The sequence below is a fragment of the Lethenteron reissneri genome, chromosome 65 (assembly GCF_015708825.2).
Source record: "Lethenteron reissneri isolate LAM-NWPU_2019-01 chromosome 65, ASM1570882v1, whole genome shotgun sequence".
Classification (NCBI taxonomy): Eukaryota; Metazoa; Chordata; class Hyperoartia; order Petromyzontiformes; family Petromyzontidae; genus Lethenteron; species Lethenteron reissneri.
The window spans coordinates 8,819,699-8,837,482 of record NC_083843.1 but is presented as its reverse complement, the minus strand read 5'-3'; the positions used below and the strand labels follow the sequence as shown (position 1 = coordinate 8,837,482).

Below are 17,784 nucleotides of genomic sequence, written 5' to 3'. Positions count from 1 at the left end.
TCATTTACTTGATACAGCTGTCGTGGCTGTGACGGTTCCACCTGAAGACGGAAGCTTGTGTTGCCTCCGAAATGTCGTGATTTTTATTTTATTTTACTTTTATTAATTTTAATGTTTTACCTATGTGACTTTACCGAAAAAACCTAAGAATATGAATCCTTGCAGTCACGAAAGCTTCAAATCTAGAACCAGAGCAACACCACACCAAGAAACATACACACATGGAGAGGCACACACAGAAAGACGCCCGGAGGAAAAACGTACAGGGACTTATATAGGCTGTAGAGGTGGGGGAAGGGAAGGGGCGGAGAGAAGGACCAATGCAGGTGTAGGGGTTATTACGGGGAGAAGGGCGGACAGAAAACACAAGGGTGTCTGCACTCACACATAGGTGTCTACATCCACGTCCGCATCCATTAACCACTGGGGGGCCATGGGGGCTTTGTGATCCCTCATAACTCCGCCCCTCGGAGGGGATACCTATAAAAGGTGGGGAGCCAGAGAGCTCGGGGCCAGTGTGGAAGAAGCTTACCAGTGAAGTCTGAAGACCGGCAGAATAGGCCCTGGGACTCCCCTGTCTCGCTGACCTTGTCAGGGCCAAGCTGGGCAAGCCAGTGGCGTGGCCCCAAGAGCTTCCGGACCTCTGCTCTTGTAAAAGCAAGGCCGGGTTAGCTGGGTGCCGGGATCCGTGCTTTACCAGGGCCGGATCAGACAGCCTCCCATAGCACTATTAGAGGAGGACTGCTAACAGGACAGGGGAAATAGTGCTAGGAGGTTTTCCTATCTAGTACGGGTGAAGGGGCCGTTACCCCTTCAAGTATTGTACTGCCCTTGAGTTTAATAAAAGAGTGTGCCTCGACTCTGTCGTCAGTCTCCCTGGAACTCACTACACAGACAACAAATAGTGGGAAATAATCGAGAAACAAAAACGTAGAAAGCACATGGGAAAATGAAAACGGAGACACCAACCACCGTAAACGAAAACGAAGAAAAATTACAACGAGCAGAGGTACATACACAGAGAAGACAACACGGGAAATATGTTTTGGACAGAATTGTAAGGACAACCTCCCCGTAGAGGTGGATAAATCTATAATTGAAGCTTTCGTGACTGCAGAAATTACTATACTCCCTGGTTCTTTCGCTAAAGTCATGTATGTATAAATAAAATATAATTTAAATAAATCACAAATAAAATTACATTTAAATAAATTTCACACGTTTCGAATGCAACACAAGCGCTCATCATCAGGTGGAAATGGCTCAAAACACATAGCGAGGGAACACACAGAGGAACATCACACACAGAGCACACAGAGAACGGCAAACTGAATGGAGGCAAATACAGCAAGAAGATGGGAGACGCGAACCCAAAAAACCTTAGAAACATAATGTGATTAGTGTAGTTTAACCTGGTGGTCCACCACCATAGGATGTTATCTGGTAAAGGGGCAGTTATCCCTTGTGTTAATGTGTTAGTACAAATAAATGTGTTGCTTCCAAGAAGTACATCTGCGACTTAGTTGAATCCACTACAACTTGTGTCGGAAGTGGCCAATACGCTATTTTATTTAGCTATATACCATGTCTATACGCCGCAGACTACATACCAGCACGTCAGATGATGAGGAGGAAGATCTCATCCCACAAACAGCCCCGCAGGATGGAGTCGAGGCGATGACGGCTTAGCAGAGCACCACCCGGGCGCGCAACAGCTCACTGCTGATGGGGACGGAGCTTCAGGTGGCACACGATTGCCTCGCAGAGCTCCTCCAAGCCGCAGCGTCCATCCTTGCGGAGCCCCACCCAGCAGAGCCGGCGGTGGCAGACGGAGCAGCGGAGCTGCGCGGGGACGACGTTTCCGCCACCAGTTCCCACCACGCGGGTACCTCTGTAGCGCAGCCCACACTTGCGGCCGCTATCTTCTTGAAAGAGCAGAGCGCGGGAGTCTGCCAAATCTGAAGCTGCATCAACATCGCCGGTAGACATTCCATCTTTCCGACGAAGGCTTCCCTTCGTGAAATAATTATTCAGCTGCCAGAGGCGACTGGGTCGCCTTCAAACGGTGGTTCCTGATGAATGTCGACTTGACAGGATGGATGGAGGCGGAGGCGCTGAGAGCACTGCCGCCGTCCTTGATAATGACACCCTGGCGGCTTTCCTTTTCATCCCATCGTCGGAGAGGGCCATGCTGACTAAGGCCTTCAACCAAATGGCGGCAATTTACGAGCCACCATCGAACGTGTGCCACAAGTTCGCTACATGGAGGAAAGGGGAAACCGAGATGCCCTTCACCTTCCATAGCACGCTTTTGGCGCTGGCAAAAGCTGCCTTTCAGAGGATGGACCACGATGAAATCGACTCGTTAGTCCTCGAGAGACTGCTGGCTTTGGCCAAGGACCTCAACAACATTCTGCCAGCCGTAGACGACGATCTCTTTCGTCCATCAAGGTTGCAAGATGCATCCAGGCTCAGCAGCTCTTGCAACGACACAAGGGGTTGGCGGCTGCATGTACCACGCCCTGTGAAGGGCTGGATGCACCTGAAGACATGAAGCCCATTCCAGCTTGTACATCGACCCAGAGCGGAGGCGCGCGAGAGGACGGCATGGTGCGATGGGCGGACAACCAGCGACGGCCAAAGACATCGCCTCGTCCGGGGGGCAGTCACGTCGTGTGCTACAGCTGCGGCCTGCTGGGGCATGTCTCATTGGGCTGCCGCGTACAACAATGATGCCTCCCTGGACCATCACCGTCATCCGCCCGACCGTCCTTCGCTTCAATGCACCCGAAGGCGAGTCGTGACACATTTTACACTCGGCCCCTGAATCCACCTCACCCATCTAGTACATTCGGATCGCGTTCCGGTCGCACGTCGGTATGGGGGGATTCTGTTTGTGATCATAAAGACCGGCCACTCCGACCTGGTCAGTGGTTGGAGCTGGCCCATCGAGTGGTGGCCGTGGACGCAGGTTCGTCCGCTTTTGTGGGTTTTATAGAAGGGGTGGAAATTAAGATGCTCGTTGACACCGGTGCGTCAGCGACCATAATTTCCGACTTTATTAACAATATCATTTGCCCCATAAATGTGGGTTCCTATGCACTGTCGAAGCTCCCTGCTTCGCCGCAAATGGCGGCTTGTTGGGCATTATTAGATGAATAACAGCCGAGGTGTGCATCGCTGATGTTAAACTGATGGGACAGGTTCTTGTTTCCACATCCCTCGCTATTCCTCGCTTGCTCGGGACCGACTTTCTGGGTAGGATGCCCCTGAAAATTCGGATTGACCAGGGGTGCCTGGAATTACCATCAGGCCGTCGAATGGCATTATTGCCTTCTCCCACTCGCTTATGCATGGCTAATGCTACCATGCAAGCACTTGCGTGTAGGATAGTGAAAATTCCCCCCGGCGCACAAATATTGGTTCCCCTCCAATTGCAGAAGCCGCTTGACCAGGGAGTAACGGTGGGATAAATCGTTTTGGGGCCTTCTAATGAGGCCAGTCGTGGACTCACATTAGTAGGGGCTCAGACGTTGGTTTCCAACGATCAGGAACCCTTCATTCAGGTTCTTAATGCAGGGTAAAGCACGTCGCTCATCCAGGAGGGTACCGTGCAAGCTCATGCGTTGCCAGAGCTTCCTGAGGAAAGCATCATTGGCAATGTGGGCGCCGCGTCTAATACGCGACCGCACCAGAGTCTTGACGAGGGGTGGATGGATAAGCTTTGTGGTGAGAGTGCGGATTTGTCCAAGGCCCAGAGGAGAAAGCTGCGGGTACTATTGTGCAAATTTTCTGATGTTTTTAGCAAAGGGAAATTTGATATCAGCCGCACGACGCTCTTGAGTCATTACATTGATACGGGAGATGCCGCTCCTATCCTTCAGAATTCCTACCAGCTGAGCCCTATGGAAAAATAATACATTCGGCTGGCGTTTTAACGTAATGTTAGCTGTAGACATTATTTCACCCGAATTGTACTTGTTAAAAAGCATGATGGTAGCTTACGTTTCCGTTTTGACTTCGCAAGCTCAATAAGGTCTCTGTCGCTGATGCGTACCCTCTACCTCGGATGAATGACTCGCTAGATTCTAGATTTGAAGCTTTCGTGACTGCAAGGATTCATACTCTTAGTTCTTTCGGTAAAGTCACGTAGGTAAAAAATGAATTAAAATTAATACAAATAAAATAAAAATCACGACGTTTCGGAGGCAACACAAGTCTCAGTCATCAGGTGGGACCGTCACAGCCAATTTTTGCTGCATCGAGTGAGGCAGGGATTCAAGATGTAAGCTCTTAAATACAAGTTAAGGGGGAGGAGAGGGGGGGGGAGCTTATCAGAATGTGGTAGCCAATGAATGGAACGTATCGGGAGGGGGGGGCGGGGCTAAAAGAGGGCACGAGGTGCTCGTAGGCATCGGCGAGGTAGACGTGTTTGTGCACAAGTCACTGTTGTTGCACATGATAACGTATTGGAAGGGGGGGGGCTAAAAGAGAGCACGTGGTGCACCTGTACGTGGACATGCCTGTGCACAAGCACCTGTTGATGCACATGATAGAAAATAACGAAAATGCCTATGTTTATACCAGTGTTGGCTGACAATAAAGAGAGTACTGTTAAACACTGGGGATGTTAACACTCGGTAAAGTAAAATAGTGCCTGTCAGATAAGATGGTCCAAAAATGTGTAGTTAAATCTTTTTTACATGGTTAATAACATCTTTCCAATGATTACTAAGTTTGTACCCATCATCACGGTTGAAATTATGTCTGTGTTTGTATATCTGAATGGCTTAGTGTACAAACCTTTGATGGTAGCCAGAGGGTTTGCAGAGCACCTTAGTCTCGGGAAAAAACAATATCATGAGAGCCCACCGCGTTGTAGCAATGATCGGCAACGGCGGAAGACTCAATTTTGTCGTGTTTCAAATCTGACTTGTGCTCGTGGACATGATCAGAGACTCTGATCGTGTCCGCGAGCACAAGTCAGATTTGATCTCATGATATTGTTTTTCCGAGACTAAGGTGCTCTGCAAACCCTCAGGTGCTCTGCAAACCCTCTGGCTACCATCAATCCCTGCCTCACTTGATGCAGCAAATCTGTCTGTGACGGTCCCACCTGATGACGGAGACTTGTGTTGCCTCCGAAACGTCGTGATTTTTAATTTTTTTTTATTAATTTTAATTTCATTTTTTACCTACGTGACTTTACCGAAAGAACTAAGAGTATGACTCGCTAGATGCTTTGGCAGGAGCGCGGTTATTTTCTACTCTTGGTCTTCTATCCGGGTTCTGGCAGTTGCCACTTGACGGAGCCTCTAAACCTAAGACTGCTCTTTGTACACCACAAGGCTTGTTCGAATTCAATCGGCTTCCAATGGGTCTTCATTCCACGCCGGCCACGTTTCAGCGATTAATGGAACTGGTTCTGGCTGGCCTCCAGTGGGACTCGACAATGTTATCATTTTTAGCCGTACGTTCGACGAACACCTAGAACAGCTATGCGCTGTCTTTCTCAAAATGTGTGCGGCCAACATAAAATTTAAGCTGCAGAAATGTCGCTCCCTCCAGAAATCGGTTCGGTATCTTGGCCACATAGTTAGCGAATCGGATATTGTGACCGACCCAGACAAAACCGCGTGTGTTCGAACTTGGCTGTCCCCCACGTCAGTGGGGGAGATACACAGTTTCATAGGATTTGCATCTTATTAACGTCATTTTGTAACCAGGTTCACTTCCAATGCTAACCTCTCCACGCCTTGACAGCTAAAGGTCATAACTTCCATTGGGGAAAGGAGGAGGAGGAGGCCGCATGTATTGTGATCCGGGATAGCTTGTGACCGCCCCTCCCCTGTGCTACCCCGACTTCTCTTTGCCATTCATCCTTGATACGGATGCTAGTAACACCGGAATCGGAACTGGTCTGTCCCAGGTTGCCAATGGCATCCAGAGTGTTGTCACATATGGAAGCAGAGTGTTGTCTCCGGTCGAACACTGGTATTGTGTCACACGCTGGGAACTGTTGGCTCTTGTGGTTTTTGTGCAACAGTATCGCCCCTATTTATACGGTAGACACTTTTAGGTGTGGTCTGACCAAGCAGTGCTACAGTACATGTTGCGTGTTGATCAACCATCGGGCCAATTTTCACGCTGGTAGGGAGTCCTCCAGGACTACTCCTTTAGAGTTACTTATCGCAAGGGCTCCTGTCACATGAACGCTGACACCCTTTTGCAATTGCCAACGAGCGATGGGTGTGCGTGCTTTTCGGGCTCGGGGCACTTGTGGCATCAGCCGAGGCTGTAACATCTGAGGCGGCCGGTGGTCTGGGGGTACGTGACGCTGTCATTGGGTTCGACCACGAGGTATGGGGGCGCCTCCAGGCCGAGGGCGCTTCCCTGCTTAAATTATGACGCTATGTCAGAGAAACTGATATGGGAGTGGATCAATGGGGTGTCGCCCCTGTCATTCTTAGAGTCAGCTTACTCATGCATTGGGACGGAGGGTTGTGCCGTTATAACATTGTTGTGCCCTCTGCCCTAGGAGGCAGGATTGTTTGGGTTGTGCACGAGCGCCTCTTGCACCTGGGTGTGCAGCAGATGCTGGCCACACTCAATTTAGACTTCTTCTGACCTGGTATGGCTGAAGATGTCGCTAATTTGCTCAAAGAATGTGTGCAGTGTGCGCGACGGAAGCCACCAGCGAAACCTTGTTGTTCACCGTTGCAATCGATCCAGGTTTTCCGTGTAAATGAACAATTGCCCTGGACATCCTTGGTCCATTCCCTACTACCCCTCGTGGGAAAAAGTATTTGCTGGTGGGAGTCGAGTATTTTTCACAATGGTCTGTGGCCTGGCCGCTCCCAAACCAGTTGGCAGCCAGGATCACTGAGGCATTCCTCAATGGTCATGTAATGGACAAGGGTGCTCCCGAACGTCTTTTGACCGATCAGGGCTAAATGTTTTCTTAGAAATTGTTGCGTGAGGTCTGCGATTGTTGGGAATAAAAAAGGTACGCATGTCACTGTACCACCCGCAGATGGATGGCATGGTTGAGCGGCTGCACAGGACTCTGACCTCCATGTTAAGCCATCAAGTCAGTGAGTCCCAACTCGATTCCCGGAGTCCTAGCTGCATATGGGATGGCCCCTCATGCATCCACCGGCTACTCACCGTTGTTTCATATATGGAAGTGAACACGATCCCTCGATTTATGTGCAGTTACAAGCCATGCCCAAAAAGGTTAAATCTAAAATTTCTGACGCTGTGCAATTCACCCTTCAAAAGCTTTCCAAGGCACGGGAAGCTTAAAGGGTAAATTCCAATTCTTGCCAATTGGCCAATGAGCAGCTGAGGGGTGTCCGTGCTTCTACACATTAGTGGGTAATGGGGGACAGGGCCTGGTTGTACTGTCCACAATTATTGGTGGGTACGACGCCCAAATTGTTCAAACCCTGGAGAGGGCCGATTGATGTGATTCGGATCGTTCGGCCACAGTGTGTCCAGATCAGTTTGGGGTGGCGGAGTTGGTTTGTTCATCCCTCTTGCCTTAAGCCATTCATTGCTCTGCGCGAGTTTGTACCATCTCCACACCCCAGGGGCCGAGTGTCAGATGCGTCCGGCGAGCTGGGGTGTGTGCCCGCTGAGGTTGGTCCTCAGCGGAGTGATCTGATTCTGTCCTCAGGTGCCGCGCACTTGACGTCCCACGAGCCACCACCTGCGCCATCTCCACTAGATTCAGGAGAGGAGAACCCCTCAACCCAGCCTACTGCTCTCTGTGAGGAGCTGGGTTCGACGGTACATTTGCATATTCCCCCCGGGACCTCCAGGGTGAGCAAGCCCACCTCCCCTGGAGCCCGGCCACAAGGACTCGATCATAGACTCGGTTTTCGTGATCCACATGCACACACACTCCCACACCGTCATTTGGTTGTCGCATTCAGTAGGCCGTATCGGCTATTGGCTGAACCTACCTTTATTGTGCTTACGGGTGTTTTTACATGTTGACGGTGGAAGATGTTGGTGTTGGAGGGGATTCCGAGAGATAGCGTGTTACTGTTTTTCTCTCGTGTTGTTGTTCTGTGCTTGCGTTTTTTTACCTCTTTTCTTCTCTCCCCTACTAGTTATGTACATTTGTAAAATAGTGTATATATTGTATAGGTGGGCTTGGGTATTTAATTGGTGATTGTTATTGTTGAGGCACACATAGCGTTTCTACACTCTTTTACTCACTTTTTATCACCTTACTCACTTGGTTTGTTTAAACGGGGGAGTTGTCAGCCGGGACGGCTGGATGCTACGAAGGGGAGGGGTGATGTTGTGACATCGCGCAAGTCACTGTGTGGTGCTGGCTCTAGAGAGGCATGGCATTCTCACATCACAGACATCACGTATGTAGCAACATCATGGATGTCACTGGGTAATGCCGGCTCTAGTGAAGCACGGCATGCGATGCATTGCCATCGTGGACACCCCGTATATATGTGGGTGTAGTACCAGCCCTAGAGTGACAGCGCTGAATGACACCACGCTCTGCGTGTAATGCTGACCCCTACAGGGTAGGATGTGAGAGTGCAGGCCACGGAAACGAGGTTACTGTGGGCCATGGCACTCTGGTTGACTCCGAAGGACACGTGACGAGTAAAGGTTACACAGGGCCCCGGGTGGGGGCTAGGAGGTGGTCACGTGTCGGGGGAAAGATCCTACGGGAAGGATTGAGAAACCCCAAGAGGTTTCTCGAAGGTGGTCGTGGCCAGGGGTGGAGCCAGCCATCACCCGGGAGCATATAAACCGGGGTCCCCACAGGGACCGAAGTTCAGTATTGCTACCGTCATCTGAAGATCTACGTTTTACGTCCAAGAAGAAGTCACTAAAGCATGGTCCGGGACCCAAGCCGGGGTTGGGTCGGTTATAGCTAACTCCCAGTGTGTTTAGTGTAGTTTAGCCTGGTCCACCACCATAGGCTGGTATCTAGTAATGGGGCAGTTACCCCTTGTGTTAATGTGTTGGTACAAATAAATGTGTTGCCTCCAAGAAGTGCGTCTGCGACTCAGTTCAATCAACTAAAGACGTGTAAGGCCCAAACTAATAATGCAGTTTTTCTGGGAACGTCTGGCGGAAGACCCAGTGCAGTAATATTTCAACTTCCACCTCTAAGAAAAAAATTCCTGCACTCCAAAGATCCAAAGAAGGTGATGGATTTTAAGTCTGAGTGGACGAAAAGCTGTTGTTGGAAGGCAGCTAGTGCCTGTGAAAGTGAGAAACCTAGGTCCCTCTGGTGGACACCAGTGGTGAGGGACGCTGTCAAATTGAATAAGGAGGATTTTTCCTAGCTATGCTCAGAAAAAGGTCTCCCGACTCGATTGAGAGGTAACTGCTTGCCAAGAGGGTGGCAGCGATAGCAATCGCTGAAGCGAAAGCCCGGGCATGGGAGGCACTTGGAGAGGCCATGGAAAAGACTACCAGCTCAGGCTGTTTTCAGTAACATTTAACTCAACTAAGGAGATAGTCGAGAGGTGGAAGGAACACTTTGAGGAGCTCCTCAACCCGGTGGACATGCCCTCCTCTCAGAAGGCAACCCTGAAAACAGCTGGGGGGATTAGATCCATCATCGCTGGAGAATATCCAGTATGGGGGCATGGAGGTGGCATCGCTGCTTTTTGCAGACAACGTTGTCCTCTTTTCCTCATCAGTCCAGATTTTACTTTAACTTTTTGATGCCGAGTGTCAAGCAGCTGGGATGAGGATCAGTGCCACCAAATCTTAGGTCATGGCTCACTCCTAGAAGATGTTGAATTGTTCTCTCCCGGTGAGGGGGGAAAATATGCCCTTAGTGGAAGAGTTCAAGTACCTCGGGGTTTTTTCCCCAAGTGATGGTAAGCGGGAGCAGGAGATCTGCCGGCGGATCAGTGTGGCGTTTGCAGTGTTGCAGGCACTGTACCATTCCGTGGTATTGAAGCGGTAGGTGAGTTCTAGAACAAAGCTCTCGGTTTACAGGTCGATATACGTTCCCTCATAATGACTGAAAGGATGAGATCCCGGGTACAAGTGACCGAAATGTGGTTTCTCTGCAGGGTTGCCGGGCTCACGTTCCGTGATTGGGTGAGGAGCTCGGTAATCCGGGAAAGCCTCAGAGTGGGGCCGCTGCTCATCCGGATCGAGAGGAGCCAGTTAAGGTGGTTTCGGCACCTGGTAAAAATGCCCACCAGGATACTGCTCCTGGAACTGTCATGGGAACGTTCCACTGGGCGAAGACTCCAGGGCTGACCCAGGACACGCTGGCGGGACTATGTCACTCGGCTGGCCTGGGAACACCTGGGAATTCCCCCAGGAAGTGCTAGAGTCTGTCACCAGGGAAAGGGAGGTCTGGACCGCGCTACTCAACATTCTGCCGCAGCGACCCTCACCAGGACAAGTGGATTGAAAAACGAACGAACTCATGCATGCGACAATGCAAACTGGCTCATATTAATATCGTTGAAGACATATCAAAAGTAGACTCAATTATTTAATTATCTGAACCATTAAAATGTACTACATGAAAAGAGTTAAACACTAATACATCATGATTCGTGCATATTCAATTTAGAACGTTTTAAATACTAATTGGCTCTACCTTGTGTCATGAGAGCAAAAGTGTTTTCTGAATTCCGTGTATTTTCTTTAAGTTTCTTCTCTTGTGTTTATTGTAGCATTTAACAGCCAGGTTTCCCGTCGTATTTTATCGTCATCTTCACTCGTTTCATTTCTAGTTTCTTATTCAATACAATCGCTGCTCCCTACTGCGTTATTTTATATCACCCATGGCAAGTAATTCGAGTTATCCTGCTAAATTATGTGCAGTCTCACGAGATATCAACTTTTTTACTTAAAACGTTGCATTAAAAAAAAACATTTCAATCACCCATAACCTTAATAATGCAATATCTTTAACAGTTATTACACACTGACTCAAGCCCAACAAAGTTCACTTGAATATATAGAGTTGTCTTCACAGCGAGAGTCAAAGACTCCACGCAGGGTGTAAATCAAAGGGTCACAGAGCTCACGCGTGGTACCTGCACGTCCTTGCGAGCGACCTCCATCCGTTCCACGGACGCCTCCGCCTCCAGCCTCCCCTCCTCCACCGCTCGCATCTCCTCACTGACTCCAGTCTGCAAGAGACAAAGTCATCAGAGGAGACTCCACTCCATCTGGAGCCCTCCACAATGACTACTCTGAATTTCCCGCCAGAAGCGTGGTCAGGAAGTCAGCCTGGACTGATGAGAAAAAGTCTAAAAGGCAAGGGGCCTGTGGACAGAGAATCAACCCACGTTGATGTTTGTTGTATGAGATGTTTATATTATTCCCAGGTGACAGTTTTTATCAGCTCATGTAGAGGTATCAAAATCAGTATATGTATTTATACTGGAGGAATCTGATGAGCTATAAAGCTCTTTTTCACAAATGTCCAGTAGGGGTGGGTAAGAACGTTAAAACAACAAACTATACAAAAAACAGATAGTAGTGCAAAGTACAAGAAAGGTAAACAAATCACCCAATAACATACAACTAAGCCAAACCCATCATATCAGGCAAAACCCACCGAGGTATCAATTTATTTTTCAGAAGCGACCTGGCCACAAATGATAACTCAACAAAGCGGCTTATCATGTGGAAATGTATAGCAGCCGAATAATCTCAATGCATGTATTTTTGTGCACCTCAGTGGTTCTCACTATCGGCATTCGGGCTTTACCTTCCGTGTCTGATGCTGGTCCTCCAGCGTGTCGACATCATGTCCTCTGTGTTCTCCAGTGATGGCACAGACTGTGCACACGAGGCTCACGTCTTGCTTGCAGTAGAACTTGAGCTCCTCTTTGTGCCTCTTGCACTTGCGTTCTTCAGGTTTCACATCTGGTGAAACCAGGACGTGATCATTAAACTTCATCTTCTCCAGGTGAGGCGTGAGGTGCTCTGTGCAGAAAGACGTGTCACACTTGAGGCAAGTCTTCACTGCAGGCGTCTTTCCTTCTGAGCAATGATCACAGAAAACAACACCAGCAGCAACAGCAGCAGCCATGGCCTCAGTCACTCGCAGCTGCTCTATGAGGTTGGCGATCGTCACGTTCCTGGTCAGCTGGGGTCGTCGAGGGAAGGTCTTGCGGCACTGCGGGCAGCAGTAGGAGTCTGTCTCCTTCCAGGCGTCCTCCAGGCACTGGAGGCAGAACGAGTGGCCGCAGCTCAGCGTGGAGGGGCAGTCAAACGTGTCCAGGCAGATGGAGCAGATCAACTCACGGTCCACGTTCTCAGATGGAGCTGCGCTCGCCATGACCCGAGGATGCAACCAAAATAGCTCCTCACTGTGCCTCAGAGAATATATTTCAACAAAAATACTTTTTGTTTATAATATCGTGAGATGTTGATTACCATTGACGACGTGTGTTCTGTTCAGGAGACGCTGTGTGAGCAGCTCACACAGAGGAGACGAGCAAGGAAATGAACTTGACTTCACCTTCAGGTAAGGAAAAAATACCTCGAGACACGCCCTGGAATGTTCCACACGGCGGCTGGGCTCACCTGTGTAGACATGGGTTTACAGTCACGCACTGTGTTAGCTAAAATTATTTTTGTGTTTAGTTTGTTGTTCTTCCCCTGCACTTCTGATTAGCACGGTTAGCTACGTACGGTGTGGAAGAAGTTCAACACACATAGCTTTTAATGGTCTCAAGTGCAATCATATTGTACAAAAAAAACAAGCAGTAGCAGCAGCTTTGGACACAGCGATGATGGTTTGTCCCACAGGCTCATTGACCCGCTAGAGTCAGGTTGTGTGCATTGCCACAGTGGAACCGCATATTGTACAAACATTCAGATTTAAATGTAAACTTTTTTTCCATCTGTGTCTTTATCCATTTTTTTCTTGCAAGGCATGTTTGTTTAAGCTTCGCAATCTGTAATCGTCTTCCACCTTTACCAGCTAATATTTAACTACTGGCTTTATGCGTCCTCTGTTAATCTGCCCAATATGTTTTTGTTTTTTATTCCTACGACACCGTTTTATTCTGGGTGGACGGTGGTTGTATGTATGTTGAACTTCTTTCACACCGTACGTAGTCAACTGTGCTAATCGGAGGTGTGTGGGTGAATAGGTGAGTGTGTAGATGGGTGAGTGGGTTAATGTGTGGATGAGTGGTTGGGCGAGTGGGTGTGTGGGTGAGTGGGTGAGTATGAATGTTGAACTTATTTCGCAGCGTACGTAGCCACTCGTGCTAATCAAAGGTGCGAGTGAGTGGGTGGTGGTGGTTGAGTGAGTGGGGGGGTCATTTGGTGAGAGGGGAGACAGATGGGCAGGATGATGGCTTGATGGGTGGGCGAGCAGGCGGTGAGGGAGGGAGAAAGGGTGGCCTGGAGGGCGTGCGGTTGAGTGGTTGGGTCTTCGGGTGGATGGTCTCACACATTACCACAGCGAACAGCCCCTGGCTTAACAAACATCATATTTTGTTTAAACTTATTATCGATATGACTTTCACTGTACATTTTCCTATTATTCGTAAAAAAATAGAGGTTTTAAAAATTTGCAACCTAACAAACATATATTCATCACCTATTGTTAATGTTAATATTTTACCACCTGGACTCGCTGAGTTTGGCCGATTCTATAAAAAAAACTTTTTATTTTGCCAGGTAAGGCCCCCTGAGGTATGTTGCTCTTTTCAGAAGCGACCTAGCCACAAATGATAGCTCAGCGACGTGGCTTATTACGTGGGCAGTTCTCGCAGCCAAACACTCTAAAAGCACGTTTCTAAGTGTGGAGGGAAACATAGGAGGACCCGGAGACAAATTCGCACGACCACGGGGAGAGAGACATGCAAACTCCAAGTGCATGTACAGTCGTCAGGGTCGGAATCAAACCCACGGCCTTCTGTATACCAGGCGAGGTAGTTAACATCTCCTAGCCAACACGGCAAGATTAATTTAAAAAATCAGAGCAGCGACAACGAACAAGGAAACGAACTGACTTCACCTGTAGCTAAAGTATAAACATGAGACGCGCTCTGGAATGTTGCACGCGGCAGCCCGTACTCACCTGTGTAGACGTGGCGTCACATTCACACACACAGTGTCAAGGTTAAAGAGTCGCAATTGATATATTTTTGCAAAAACCCCACAATAAACATGAAAACAGTGATGGTTTGTCTTACAGACTGGTTACACCGGATTGGGTGAGGCTTGGGTTTTCACTGTAAACCGCACCGTGTAAATTCTTATTTAAGCTTTAAAATTATAAGTAGGCTTTCGCGACCACTATTATTCATTAAATGTGTTTTTGGGTTAGATCGCGTAAATATAAAAGTGTCGTTAAACTCGCCACCACCCGACACAACCAATGAGTGACTCTGTGCGTTTTGCCCAGCAAACCACACAGCTGTTAATTCGTATTCAAGGTTCACAAAAAAAACGATTCCCATAAACCGTAAGTAAAACAGAAACCAAACAACTCAATATTTCAAGAGCCGCAATGCAACGTGGTGCGAGTACGAGAGACGGTGGTGGTGATCCTTGATAAACAAGAACGTGGTGTGAGTACTAGACACAGTGGTGGTGGTCCTTCATATATAAAAACGTGGTGAGTACGAGAGACGCCGCTCTGGAGCCACAGGTTGCCGACCCTGTGCCCTGAACCAATTGGCGTGACCGTCAAGTAATAATAATCTCATTATTATGTAATTGGAAATGGATAATAATAAAATAATGGTTGAGCAATTTTTTACGTATTACTAACTTAATTATAATTAAATAACGGTTTAATACTGATACCTAAATAATAATTAAATATTAAATTACTGTTTGTGCTATAATACTTTGACGCTAATAATGGTATTTTAATAATTAAATTATATTTTCTACTGATTACATAATCATTCAGTAATGGTAATATAATAATAATTAACATTTACAAAGCGCCCTTAAACAATCGCTCTCGGGGTGCTATGCATGGTAATGCAGAAAATAGTGAACATCACCCAAGGAAAGAAGTGAGAAGGAGATTTGAACATCACTAAAGGGAGAAAGCCATTTTAAACAGAGACAGCTTTAGTGGAGATGTGAAGATGAGCAGTGTCTCGGAAGTCCCCTTGACCTCGAAGGGCAACGAGTTCCAGAGTTTAGGTGCCGCGATTGCCAAGGCACCGTCACCCCCCACGTGTGTAGCCTGGAGACCGTGGCACGGTGAGCAATGCACAAGCTGAGGATCTTGACGATCTTGATGGAATATTCGTGGCTGAAGGAGGTAGGAAGGAGCAAGTCCATTTAATGCGAGGGCGAGTCGGTTGGCGCTGCCTTTTTCTCGTTTGTGTCATTGCCTCTTCCTTCTGCGAGGATCTGTGTTTACACTTTGCAGTTATTTCTTGGTCTCATTCTCTCCTTCTGAAAATCTGCGAAACGGGTTTATTCCTGGGGGAGATGTCCCTGGTGCATGACAGCAGGTGCGTGGTGTGTGTGGATGGTAAGTAGTGTGTGTGGATGGTGGGTAGTGTTTGTGTGAATGGTGAGTAGTGTGTGTGGATGGTGAGTAATGTGTGGATGGTGAGTAGTGTGTGGATGGTGAGTAGTGTATAGATGGTGAGTAGTGTGTAGATGGATGGTGAGTGGTGAGTAGTGTGTGTGGATATGGGGTGGTGCGTAGTGTGTGTAGATATTGGATGGTGAGTAGTGTGTGGATGGTGAGTAGTGTGTGTATATCAGATGCTGAGTAGTGTGGATATGGGGTGGTGAATAGTGTGTAGATAGTGAGTCATGAATATGTTTAATCAAGGCTCACAGACAAGAAACGTGGATGTTAACTTACTTTACACGGGGTTACAAACCTCACGAGGCACCCCATGGAATGTGCTCAGATGTTTAAGGAAAGTAAAAAAAAGCCCCGCATCACACAAACCTGTCTAGATGTACCTGTAGATTCGCGCCGTTGGCTTTAACCAGTGCCAACAATGGACTTTGTAAGCACATGATCACAATCGTAAAAATAACACATCCTGATATGCGGGCTTTCGATTCCAAGCAGTCGCCTGTGATTAAACGCGGTTCTCCGGTGAAACGAGTTGATGGTTTAAGCCCCATTACCAATGCCAGGCATGAACACAAACGCATACAGAGTTTGTCCAAAGTCCATCTGTGAGCATTGTAGAGTCGTGCTTTGACCGCCGTGCGTCGAACATTGATGTTAATTTGGCATCTTTGGACTGACGTACATCAAAATCGGAATATTTATACTGTAGGAGAAATGCGATAACCTGTAACGCTCTATAAAACAGATGTCCAGTAGGGGCACGGGGGAAGAACATTACAACAACAAACAGTACACAAATATGATAGTAGTGCAAGTGCAAGTACAAGGAAGTTAAGAAATCACCATAACACATCTACAGTATAAGTTAGTAGTTCCGTGCGTCTGTTTACATTCCGAGATTGCAAGAAAGTGCCAGCTTTATAAACCGTTTTTTTCGGAATCCAGCGATTTATTCGACATGGCTCCATGTTACCAGTGGTGTGACAAACGGCGTACGAATATACACAATGTTGATACACAGCTGCTTTTGTTGCACAACATTGATGGTTGACACGTCACCGATGTCTCTTTTATTTCACTATGTACGATTTATCACCGGTGTGACTTTTCTTTGACGACAGACACTTCTGATTATTTTATCAAAATACCCTCACCATTTACTGCAAAAAAGCTCAGATATAGCACATGGTGTGGATATGCATAGCTGTCAACCCCTTATTACAGACCAATTCAGACCTTATTGGTCACCCCGTGCCCTTATAAATCTCAACGTTCATCCTACAAAGTCCAATCACAAGGGAGAAACACAAACAAATAGACGAAAATATATCTTTAGTCAAGAATACGGGTAAACCGTATGGGTTGACAGTCATGGGTATGAAACAATATTACACATCACACTATACAGCACACTTTGCACTGTATACAACTAATCTATAGTACGCGGTGAGAGTATGAAACGCACACGTGTACTATATCTGAGCTGTACACAGTAGGTAGTGTGATGTGTAATGTTATGGACAACCTCATCGCTTTGGTCCAGGTTACGGGCCCCCCCAGCTCGCGCTCGGCCTACCTGTACGTTTTCACGTGTGTGTTTAACTGTTGTGGTTCTTTGTTATTTAATAGATGGCAGTTCTGCTGTGTATTCTACTGCTGTCCCTCCCGGCCATATCTAGTGCCAATCACAACTCCACCACTGGCAGCCCACAGGTGCCGGAGGACGGGGAGAGCCGCTGGAGTGGAGGAGGAGACCGCCGCAGGAGCTACAGAGGACGGATCCACCCGCCCCGAGGCCAGCCACCAGGTCCGGACAGATCCCCCGGACCCCGCAACGTTTCCTCGTGGGCGCGGCCCAAGCGAGGTGCTCCAGTCAACCCGGGACAGGGACTGGCATCTCGGGGGGCTATGTGATGTCGCCGCCACGAAGCCGTTCGGCAGGCGCCCAAATCCCCGACCTCGCCACCACCAAGCAACGGAGCCAACCCCGCGTCCCCCTCACCTCACCTCACACGAACACACCCGCACGCATTTCCCCCCCCCCCCATAGTTTCCGGCGATCAGGGAATTGGACGACCTCCCCCGTGCTACGTTGCGCCGCGGCGCTGCGACCAGCCTTAATATGGTGTGGTCGCGGCATGGGGCATTCGGCCACCGCGGTTGAGGCGCATTTCCCCCCACACACACCCCCACGGGTCGACGGGGCAAGCAGGGGAGGGACGGGACAGCATGAATAGCGG

General features: G+C 48.4%; 1 protein-coding gene across 1 annotated transcript in view; it reads right to left on the bottom strand.

The window, feature by feature from the left end:
• Window positions 1–12,453, bottom strand: part of LOC133359554 (E3 ubiquitin/ISG15 ligase TRIM25-like) — a 33,471-nt gene extending 21,018 nt beyond the window's left edge. The window contains exons 1-2 of the mRNA XM_061577997.1: window positions 11,732–12,453; window positions 11,052–11,147 (exon numbers count right to left, since the gene is read on the bottom strand). Coding sequence (XP_061433981.1) covers window positions 11,052–11,147; window positions 11,732–12,304 — 669 coding nt within the window. The 5' untranslated portion in view covers window positions 12,305–12,453. The remainder of the gene's footprint in view (window positions 1–11,051; window positions 11,148–11,731) is intronic.
• Between the last annotated feature and the right edge of the window lie 5,331 nt (window positions 12,454–17,784).